This window comes from Dipodomys ordii, unplaced genomic scaffold, assembly GCF_000151885.1.
Source record: "Dipodomys ordii isolate 6190 unplaced genomic scaffold, Dord_2.0 Scaffold14, whole genome shotgun sequence".
NCBI classification, from domain to species: domain Eukaryota; kingdom Metazoa; phylum Chordata; class Mammalia; order Rodentia; family Heteromyidae; genus Dipodomys; species Dipodomys ordii.
Window position 1 is genome coordinate 16,267,931 of NW_012267230.1, and position 10,713 is coordinate 16,278,643.

General features: G+C 58.8%; 1 protein-coding gene across 1 annotated transcript in view; it reads right to left on the bottom strand.

Annotated features, from left to right (window-relative positions):
* Positions 1–6,609, bottom strand: part of Capn15 (calpain 15) — an 11,629-nt gene extending 5,020 nt beyond the window's left edge. Inside the window, exons 1-2 of the mRNA XM_013011296.1 lie at positions 6,490–6,609; positions 1–700 (exon numbers count right to left, since the gene is read on the bottom strand). Coding sequence (XP_012866750.1) covers positions 1–678 — 678 coding nt within the window. The 5' untranslated portion in view covers positions 679–700; positions 6,490–6,609. The remainder of the gene's footprint in view (positions 701–6,489) is intronic.
* Between the last annotated feature and the right edge of the window lie 4,104 nt (positions 6,610–10,713).

Sequence of the window (10,713 nt, forward strand, 5' to 3'; positions counted from 1 at the left end):
CCGGGGCACGGGATTGTTCTGCAGGGTGGGTGAGAAGGGGCCGAAGGGCGGGACCTTGGGGGGCTCCGGGTCCGCGGAGCGGGGGTCGGGCTCTGGGCCTCTCCCGAGGAGGTCGGGCTGGGGCGGGGCAGGGGCGGCGTGGAAGCCCGCGGGGGCCACCACCTCGGGGACCACCAGGGCCTCTGGGGGGATGCGCGGCAGCGACAGCTTCCGGGGGCCCCCGCAGGCCGAGCAGGAGCTGGCCACCGGAGTGTTGTGCAGGGTGCAGCGCGGGCAAGCCCAGCCGCGCCCGGGCTCGGCCGCGGCCTCCTCAGCGGCCGGCTCCTTCCCCGCGTCCCGCGCGCCCCCGGCCGGCTCCTCCGGGCAGCTGCGCTCGGGCTCCGCGGGCGCGGGCGCAGGCGCGGCGCGCGGCCGCGGTAGGACGCCGTTGAGGATGGGGAGCAGGGAGGCCCCGGGCACGGGCTCCGGAGTGAAGCCGCACACCTCGCAGGCCTCCTTGCCTAGGAAGTTCCGGAACGTGCAGCGGGCACAGGGCCATTTCTGCTCCTCCACGCTGAGCCGCAGGATGTGGTCGAGGTCGGGCTTGTGCCGGGGGGCCTCGCAGATGGAGCACTGGCGCTGGCCGGCAGGGTTCAGGAAGGTGCAGCGCGCACAGGACCACTCCCCGGCTGTGGCCATAGACCCGGGCGAGTGTGTGTGGCTGCAAGGAAGGGGCTGGTCAGCGGGCGCCACACCGTGCTGTGAGTCGCCGGATGTCACCCTTCCCTGGGAAGGCGGCCGTCCACAGCCGCAGGGCCAGAGACGAGAAATGTGGACCACTGGGGTCAGGCTGAGTTCCGCCCGGAGCTTGGGAGGGCAGGGGTGTTGCCATCAGAGACAGAGGGTCTAACGCATCTGCCCAGAGCATCCTTGGCACAGTGACACCCCGTCCACGGCGGGGCATGGGTGCCCCTGTGGGCCCTAGCCCCTGGGGCTGCGCAAGTGCCCCCGCAGACTTGGCACCCCCATCACACACTGCCGAGCCGTGTGGAGGCTGCCCAGGGTCGGGCACCAGGTCCCACCTGCGACATGCCACACCCTTCCTCCCACAGTGGAGGTGGACGTGGAATGCAGTCCCCAGGGCAGGAGGTGAGGGCACCCGGGTGGGTGGGGAGGGGGCTGGGCCTATGTGGGCTGCAGGGTGAAAACCACCAAGGCATTTCCAAACTCCTAGTCTCAAACCAACACCCACTACTCTGCTTTGTGGGGAAATCAATTGCTTTTTACATGGAGGTACAAAGCATGTGCCTCTGGCCCTCTTGGTTCAGGAAGAAAGAAAACTGGCCTCTTCAGAAGAATCAGTGAAACAAGTTCGACCAAGCACCACAATTGTTCCCGAAGCTGCCTGGGCTGCTCCTCCCATGGTTGGGCTGAGTGCTGGCAGGAAGGCAGGCAGTCTTCCTTACCACAGAAGACCCAAAGGGACAAGGGGGCTTTCTAAGAGCCTTGGGGCCGCAGTCTGGTAGCTGCACTAGGCTGGGCTCAGGGCCTGAACCAGAGGTGGGTCAGGTCTGACTTGGGCCTTTGTACCCAGAAAAGCCCCAAGCCTCTCACCTCCCCCATACGGAGACCCATTCTTGGTCAAAGCTCCCTCGGAGTCCATGTTCTACAAAAACCTCCACCAACACACAAGCACCCACAGTGGGCCTCCTCTCAGCACAGCCATGCAGGACACCCCGGGGCAGCCCACTCCCCAGGAGGCGTCTCCAGAGAGAAGACTTGGGCCCCACGCAGTTTCTAGGAGCTCCTCCAGGGAGGTACCCTACTTGTTGGCACAGACCTAGGAAGAGCCTCAAAGACGCTGGCAGCTCATGCCTGCCCCAAGCCACTCAGGAGCCTGGGCAGGAAAGTCTAAGAGACTCTTATCTCCAGTTAACCCATGGGAAAGCCAGAGGTGGCGCTGTGGTTCAAAGTGGTAGAGCACTAGCCTTCAGCAAAAAGAGCTCAGGGACAGTGCCCAGGCCCCATGACTGACAAAAACACACAACAAACGACCAAACACACAGCACTGGAAAGGAGAGCGTGCGGGTCCCTACTGACCCCAGGAGCCAGTCTGTGTGGCCACGGCTTCCCCTGGGCCTAGCTGAACTGGAGCATGGTGCCCACACCTGGAGGAGGGGAGGCAGGGCACACACGATCGAATGATTCCCTATGTGGCATGGGCGGATTTCAACCAAGACAGTACCTGATAAACAAGATAGACTGGACGGCACTCGACGGCCTGCTGCTGCCAGAGGAGGCCGTTGTACTAGGGATTCCTACAGCATCTGCCTGGCTGGCTTTGAGCTGTGGGCCTCCAAGGCCTCTGTATCTGGGGTGGGCAGATGGGACAGGACCCAGGCCTGAAACTCCTAATGCAGCAGAAGGCAAGGCCTGCAAAGCAAAGCCTGCATCTGGAGCTGAAGGATCAGACCAACCTTAGATAGGTGGCAAAGGCCTTTTTGAATTCTCCAACCAGAGCTAGGGTGTCATTCCCAGGCAGAGTGCCCACCTAGCACGGGAGAGGCACTGGTTTTGATCCCTAGCACCGGAAATGAAGAAACAAAGTTTAAAGATTCTTTATGATCCTTAACACAAAGTGCGCCTAACTCATGAAGCTCGTGGAGTCGGACCTGAGGCACCTGCGCGGCAGGACACAAGGAATCCACCCCACCCCCAGGAACTGCAGGAGGTCCGCAGGGAGCAGGGCCCTGCTCTGGTGGGCCCACCTCAGCTCCAATTCTCAGGGAGGCTGTGAGCTCCTGGCCTACACATGGGAGGGCCGGAGACCCGTGTGCACGGCAGCCCTGGAGACACCTCCCCCTTTGGGAGGAGCCAGCGAGGTGTGTGGTGTCCCCCACAGCACCCGCGCAGGACCCTGGCTGAAGCCCTTTCATCTCCCCTGTGGCCAGTCTGGCAGGCCATGCCACGAGACAGGTGCAGCGCCTGTCCACTACCCAGCCTTTGTCTGACTCACCGTTCTGGAGGGTGCTGCGTTCAGGTCAGCAGCTGCTCCCCAAGGCAGACTGCACCTGAAGTCTTTTTTCCCGGTGGAGGGCATTCTTCCTTCAAGGTCACCTTGGGGTAAGGAAGGCACCAAGCCACTCTCCTAGGTGGGGTGTGCCCTCCTCCCTGCTTGCTGATGAGACACGGCAGGCTCCCGACACGAGGGCTGGCTCAGGGGGCTTGGACCGCTGCGTGGGGGTGGGAGGAGGGGCCTGGGAGAGGCTGGCAGGGCTCCCACCAGCCCGTCACTGCCTGCTTCCCATGGTGCCCGTGTCCACGTCGCAGGTCCAAGCCTACCTGCCTGTCAGCACAGGTGGGCCCAGCGGGCAGCGGGGGGGGGGCGCGCCAAGCCTTCCCCTCCCTCACTCCAGAAGGACATGTCTGATGACCCTAGTTCAGGAGTTAAAAGTCTCCAAGTTCCATTTGTACACGTGAACATAGTAAAAGAGAAAGGGAAAACCATTCACCCATGTGACAAGCGAGTGGCGTCGCTGGCTGGTGTGCCTCTTGCCAACGCGGCCTTAGCGCTGGCCTGCAGACAGCCAGCCACGGCCGGGGCCAGCAAGTCTACTTCTAACAGACATGAATGGAAATAAGAAAACTTATAAAGGTGGACAAAAACACGCAAGATGCTCAGCACGCCCAGCCAGACCAAGGATGTCACCACACACCTCCAGGACCGGAGAACAGACTAAGCCAGGCCATTAGAAGCAGCGTCCAGACAGGGAACAGAAACACTTTGACATTGCCGGTGGAAACAAAAACGACAGAGCTGCCGGGAAAGCAGCACGCAGCTTCTCTGAATGTTACATAACTCACCACAAATCCAGCAACCCCAGTTCAGGGACCCATCTAAGACCACGAAAACCTATGTCCACGCGAACATTTAACACGAAGGGTCAAAGAGCTATTTACAAGCGTCTGTGAGCAGACAATCAAGGGTGGTCTAGCTTCATCCACAGACAAGGGGTGAAATCCACACACGCTGTAGCACACTGCGTTCACTTGTCCACCGGAGGCAGAGGGGTGGTGTGCAGTGAACAGGCTCCTGTGGAAGCCACACCCAGGCTAGACACTGCAACTCCCGTTGTGAGAAGTTTTTAGGGAAGGCAAACCTGGAGATGAGAAGCAGGCCAGCAAACTGATGTAATCTCTGTGGGGTGCAGAGATGTTATACACTGGCTTGTGATGTTTGTACAGTTAGGAAATAACTGAAAATGACTGAACTTACAAGAGGTGAATCTGTTGGGTTTTTTTTTTTTTGGAGTCTGGTCGTGGGGCCTGAACTCTGTCCCTCAGCTCTTCAGCTCAAGGCTAGCGCTCTACCACTTGAGCCACAGCACTACTTCTGGCTTTTTTCTTTTTGCTTATGTGGTGCTGAGGAATCGAACCCAGGGCCTCAGTTATACAAGGCAAGCACTCTACCACTGAGCCACCTTCCCAGCCCCCGTGAATCTGATGTTATACAAAGCCATATCTCAAAAAAGCTGTTTAAGACATGGAGGGATTGGGAAGGAAGGTGGCTCAGTGGTAGAGTGCTTGCCTAGCATGCATGAAGCCCTGGGTTTGATTCCTCAGTACTACACACACAGAAAAAGCTGGTGAAGTGGCATTGTGGCTCAAGTGGCACAGTGCTAGCCTTGAGCAAAAGCAGCTCAAGACAGTGCCCAGGGCCTGAGTTCAAGACCCAGGACTGGCAAAAAAAGTAATAAAAGACATGGTGCTGGGCAAGGTGACTCATGCCTATAAGCTTAGCAACTCAAGAGGCTAAACGGTTAACATCATGGTTCAAGGGCAGCCTGTGTGAGACGTTTGGGAGATTTGATCTCAGTCAATAAAAACTGGGTGTGAGCTTGTGCCTTTCACTGTAGCTACGTAAGAAGCTAAAGTCCAGGGTGGACTCAAGACCTTATCTCCCAAGAAAGCAAAAGGGCAGAAGTGTGAATCCGTGGCAGAGTGCTTGCCTGTTCTGTGGAAGGGCAAGTTCAAACCCTAGCACCACACACCCCCAAGGCTTTCCTTGGAGCACTGTGGCACCAATGACAGAAACTGAAGGTTAATTTTTAGTATTCCCTCTTCTGTCTCTCTCACACATGCATGTACACGCGTACACACATGGAACAGAGCCCTGGCATCGCATGTGCACGCACACACGTGCACTCACACACTCACACATGGAACAGAGCCCTGGCATCACATGTGCATGCACATGCGCACACACATGGAACAGAGCCCTGGCATCGCATGTGCATGCACACGCACACATGCGCACTCACGTGGAACAGAGCCCTGGCATCGCATGTGCACGCACACACGTGCACTCACACATGGAACAGAGCCCTGGCATCACATGTGCATGCACACGCGCACACACATGGAACAGAGCCCTGGCATCGCATGTGCACGCACACGCGCACACGCGCGCACACATGGAATAGAGCCTCTGGCACAGCTGTGAACTTTGAACACCCAATGGCTCCCATCTACTTAAGTAATTCAGTTTCTGGACTTTCCTAAGGACTGTGACCTCCTCCAGGGCCTTTCTAGCCAGGGGCTCAGACCTCGGTGCTCAAGCTACTCCAGGAGGCCCATCTCGCACCCGGCACCTCTATGTCTGCCCTTCCCACACGCAGCAGACGGCAAGGGCCGGGTGGGCCATCTACAGCAGGGGCAGGGCTGGCACCCAGAAAACAGAGCTACCTCTGCAGACTCTGCCCGGGACTCAGGCCCCCCCTCCGCAGGAGGGAGCCCGGCCGGTGGAGGTCCCCGAAGCAAATGCAGATTCATGCCTCCCTGCAGGCAGCCATGTGGGAGCAGTAGACACAGCCCAGGAGCAGCAGCCCCCAGAGGACCTGAGGCAGCACACTGGCACTCCTGGTTCACTGACCACAGGGGCCAGCGCTGGCGGCCGGTGACCTGAAAGGGTCTCCAGACAGTTTTCAGAGCACCACTGGCCATGGGAAGCACTGCCCAGTGGCGGGCTAGGCAAAGCATCCCGGGATGAGGACAGGGTTCCAGATTTGCTCAGCCAATAGTAGAGATAATCCGTTTCTTAGCTCTACCGTACCTCAGGTGAGGAGCGAACTACCAGAGTGGCTGGCTTGAGAAACAGGAATCCTAATTCAAAGCAAACACTGTGCGTGTATGTCAGGCACGTATGTGCACACACACGCACCAGGACTGGGCCTCACTCTCTTGCTTGGCTTTCCCACTCAAGGCTGGCACTATACCAGTTGAGTCACACCTCCATTTCCAGCTTTTTGGTGGTTAACTGGAAGTAAGAGTCTCATGGACTTTTCTGCCCAAGTTGGCTTCAAACTGTGATCCTCCGTCCTCAGCCTCCTGAGGAGCTAGGATGACAGGTGTGAGATTCCAGTGCCTGGATTCTGAGCAAGCACCTTGCCAAGGAGGAGCCCTCCTGTCCAGGACCCCTCTGTCCAGAGACAGCCCTTCCCGCCTTCTTACCTTCGGGCCCGGGGGGGACGTGTGTGTTGTCTGGCGACCAGGGCACTCCCCCAGACAGTTCCCCCGGGGCCGCTCCTACACCAGCCAGCTGCTGCAGGGGGCCCCGAGTAGGGGGGCCCCCTGGGGAAGCCGTGGTCCGACTCGGTTTCGGTGGCCAGGGAGGAGGCAGAGCTCCCCATGGCCCCGCTGAGAGTGGCCACGCCGAGAGCCAGGCCTGGTCACCTCTGGCCAACTGCGCACCAACGGGAGCATGGAGAGGGAAGAGTGCCCACGCCGGAGACAGGCTGCTGGCTGGTCGGTGACACAACAACAGAGATAAACAGAGAGAGAATAGAGAGAAGACACAGTGTGATTCACAGACCGAGCCCAGAGGCCCTGGGAGGGTGTCCCAGCCTGCCACGCCACCAGGGGTGGGCAAAGGGAGCAGGGCAGGGGCAGGGCTCAGGGCTGACCACGAGGCTCCCCTCACAGCCACGTCACCAGGGGGCAGGGGTTGGAGGCTGAAAGTCAGCATCCTCCACAGCGACAGATGCTTGACCCGCAGCACACCCGGGGGCCCGGGACATTGCCCCACCTGTCCCAGGACCCACCCACCTTACCCACGAGCGTGGCCTCAGTACAGAGGGAAGGGACAAGCAAGCATTTAGCCAAAGAAAGGAGAAGTGAGGGAGAAGCAGCAGTCTCGTCAGCCTCAGAGATGCCTGGAGCCACTGAAGGAAGAGGAAACCCAGGGGGCTCGGGGCTGGGAAGGCGGCTCAGCGGTGGAGCGCTGGCCTCGCGTGCATGAGGCCCTGGCTGGGAAGTGGCTCAGTGGTGGAGTGCTGGCCTCGCGTGCATGAGGCCCTGGGTTCCATTCCTCAGCACACACAAGCAAAAAGAAAAAAGCTGGAAGTGGCGCTGTGGCTCCAGTGGTAGAGCGCTAGCAATGAGCTGAAGAGCTGAGGGACAGCACCCAGGCCCAGAGTTAAGCCCCCACAACTGACCAAAAGAGGAAGGAAGGAAGGAAGGAAGGAAGGAAGGAAGGAAGGAAGGAAGGAAGGAAGGAAGGGAAGGAAGGGAAGGAGGGAAAGAAAGAGAAAGAAAAGAAAGAGAGAAGAAACCCAGGGTGTCTGGGGCTAAGCTGAGCCTTACAGATGGCAGCTGACCATGCCAACCACAGTCCCCGGCCTGACCCAGCCCCAGGAAATACAAGGGACCTGAGGCTGCCCATGGCCGCGGGCATGGGCCAGGCCTCTTGGTCTCCCTCCAGGGCCTGGATCTCAGCTGGAGTCTCAGCAGGTGGACTGTGTGTGTCACAGAAATGGCCATTTCACAAAAGCTGACTGTGAGGAATGAAACCAAGCAAAGCACTGAGTCCCTTCACTGGGACTTGGGAAGCTGACCCATGGATGCGGATCCTAGGTCAGTAGGGTTTCCTTCCAGGGCAGTGGGCCAAGGTGGGCGTCTGGGCTGCTCTCCCATGGGTAGGTCAGCACTCTCTCAGGCTCTGATCAGAGCGGTCCTCACGCTGCTGACACTCAGCATCAGCCCTTTCTCTGACTCAGTCACGCTGGTACCAAGATGGAGCTAGGGAAGGTAGGCGAGGGGCTGGGACGTGTCCTTGGTGCACGAGAGGCCTGGGGACGCCAGCTCCGGATGCCTGGGGGATCAGTGGCACGAATCCCAGGTCTGCTCAATGTTCCCAGTGCTCCAGGCCCAGTGGGGGCTGTGGTGTCTCGCCACCTGGCTCCAGTTAGAACCAGCTGGGTGCCCTGGGCAACAGCGAATTCACCTGATGGTTTTCTCACTCAGAGTCCGAGGGGCAACTTCTCCCAAGGAACTGGCCGCGGCTGGCCTAGCACCTCCCTAAGACCCTGGCTGCTCAGCTCCCCCACCGACAGAGCAGGACCCGCATGGCGTGGGGTCTGCAGTGAGGACGTGGCCGTGACGCCAGGGGCACAAACAAGGCAACTCGGCAGCAACACCGCTGTCTTGGAGGTAGGTGTGTGTGTGTGTGTGTGTGGTACTGTCTTTGAGGTAGGTGTGTGTGTGTGGTACTGTCTTGGAGGTAGGTGTGTGCGTGTGTGGTACTGTCTTGAAGGTAGGGGTGTGTGTGTGTGTGTGTGTGTGTCACTGTCTTTTTTTTTTTTTTTTGGGTCCGGTCGTGGGGCCTGAACTCTGGGCCTGGGTGCTGTCCCTCAGCTCTTCAGCTCAAGGCTAGCGCTCTACCACTTGAGCCACAGCACCACTTCCGGCTTTTTTCTTTTTGCTTATGTGGTGCTGAAGAACCGAACCCAGGGTCTCATGCGTGTAAGGCAAGCGTGCTACCACTGAGCCACCTTCCTAGCCCAACATTTACATTTTTTTAATGGCTAGAAAAAAATCAAAAGGTAAAAGTTATTAAATTCAAACTGCAGGGTCTAAACACTTTTGTACATGGTGGCCATGCTCGCTTGCTTACATAGGTGGCTACTTTCAGAGATCACACGCCCCAGAGCCAGGCCCTTTACAGAAGGGCTGGCAGGGCTGGAAGCTCGGCCGGGCAGCACAGCACAGGTCCAGGCACAGTGGCACACTCTTGCAACTCGCTGCGCTCAGGGGCTAAGGCCCTGGGCACCGAGGACTAACGAGTTGAGGCTAGCCTGAACTATACAGCTGTCACTTCCTCTGGGCTTGAACTCGGGAGCTGGGCGCTGTCCCTGAGCTCTTTGCTCAAGGCAAGCGCTGTACCACTTTAAGCCACAGCACCACTTCCGATTTTCTGGTGGTTCACTGGAGATAAGAGTCTGACGGACGCTCCTGCCCGGGCTGGCTTTGAACCGCGATCCTCAGAGCTCAGCCTCCCGAGCGGCTAGCATGACGGGAATGAGCCACCAGGCCTACCTACAAGAGAATTTTGATGTACTTTGTGTAACCAATATATCTGCAATGTGCTCTTTCAGTATGAGCGCATTACAAAGGATATTATTGAGATCCTGGGTATCCTTTCACTGGTTAGCTCCTCCTCCCCGCCTCCCCTGCCCCCGATACAGTCTTGCTCCTCAAACTCTCAATCCTCCTACCTCAGTCTCCTGAGTGCTACAATTACAAGCATGTACCACCACTGCCTAGGCCAGCCCAGCTCTTGGGACGGTGTGGACGTGGTATCCCGTGGGCCTCTGGGCCGGGTGGTATTTAAGCAAGCACAGCAGTGGGCTCCCATGCACACAGCTGCTGTCCCTGGGAGGTGCCCAGCCAGGTGCCCAGTCAGGCACGCCCCCAGCTCTCGCCAGCCGACACCAGTGCACAACCCTGCACTGCTGAACTTCCCTTGGGAAATGGGCCAGGGCATCTCTTTTCCTGTGTGTGTGAGTGTGTGTGTGTGTGCGTGCGTGCGTGTGCACTGCTGCTTGAATTCAGGGCCTTGTGCTCTCATTCAGCCTTTCCACTCATATCCCTTCAGCCACACTTCCCTCCCTGCTTCTTGCTGGTTAATTAGATAGAGTGACTGAAGGAATTTTCTGTCTGGGCCAACCAACTTCCAACTGCAGTGCTCAGATCTCAGCCTCCTGCGCAGCGGGGGCTGTAGGCTCGAGCTCCTGCAGCATGCCCATGCTCTCTTCTCCTGCTCCCCCTTAACAAACCAGGGTGACGGAAGCAAGCACCTGCGGGGCAGAACTGCGCCCGGTGGGGGCTCGGAGCCCAGACTCAGGGGAAAGCAGGAGCCAAGCACTCTGGGGACTACCTCACGGTCCTGCTAGGGGTGTGGGTGTGTCCTGCAGTGTGGCTCCCACAGCCCCACCTCCCCTTCTAGCAGCCCAGAGTAGAGATGGGGGCCTCAAGCTGGCCGCCTCCCGGCCTGAGATGCTGGTTCTGGGGCAACAAGGAGCCAAGGCCTGCCGGGGAATGACCGTGCCTCTCTGGGAGGGCAGGGGTGACAGGTTTCCAGTTCTGTTCCACATCTGATTTACCCCTCTGGCCTATCTGCACCGGCAGAGCAGGGCAGTCCCTGGCCTGGGAGACAGGCCCACGCCACTCTCCAAGGAGGCTCGAGCTGCTCCCCCCTCTGCTTCTGTGCTGGTGTACCCAGCCAATGCCCTTCCATCTCTGCCCCAGGCCAGGCTGTTCTAAGGGCTGGAAAGGCAGCCCACGATGCTCAGACATGGACTTTCTAGCTGCGGCATGACAGAGAGCACCGTAACCACACCAGCCTCCAGAGTCAGAGGGAAGGGGCAGGGCATGCTCAAGACAAGACACGTGCTGTGA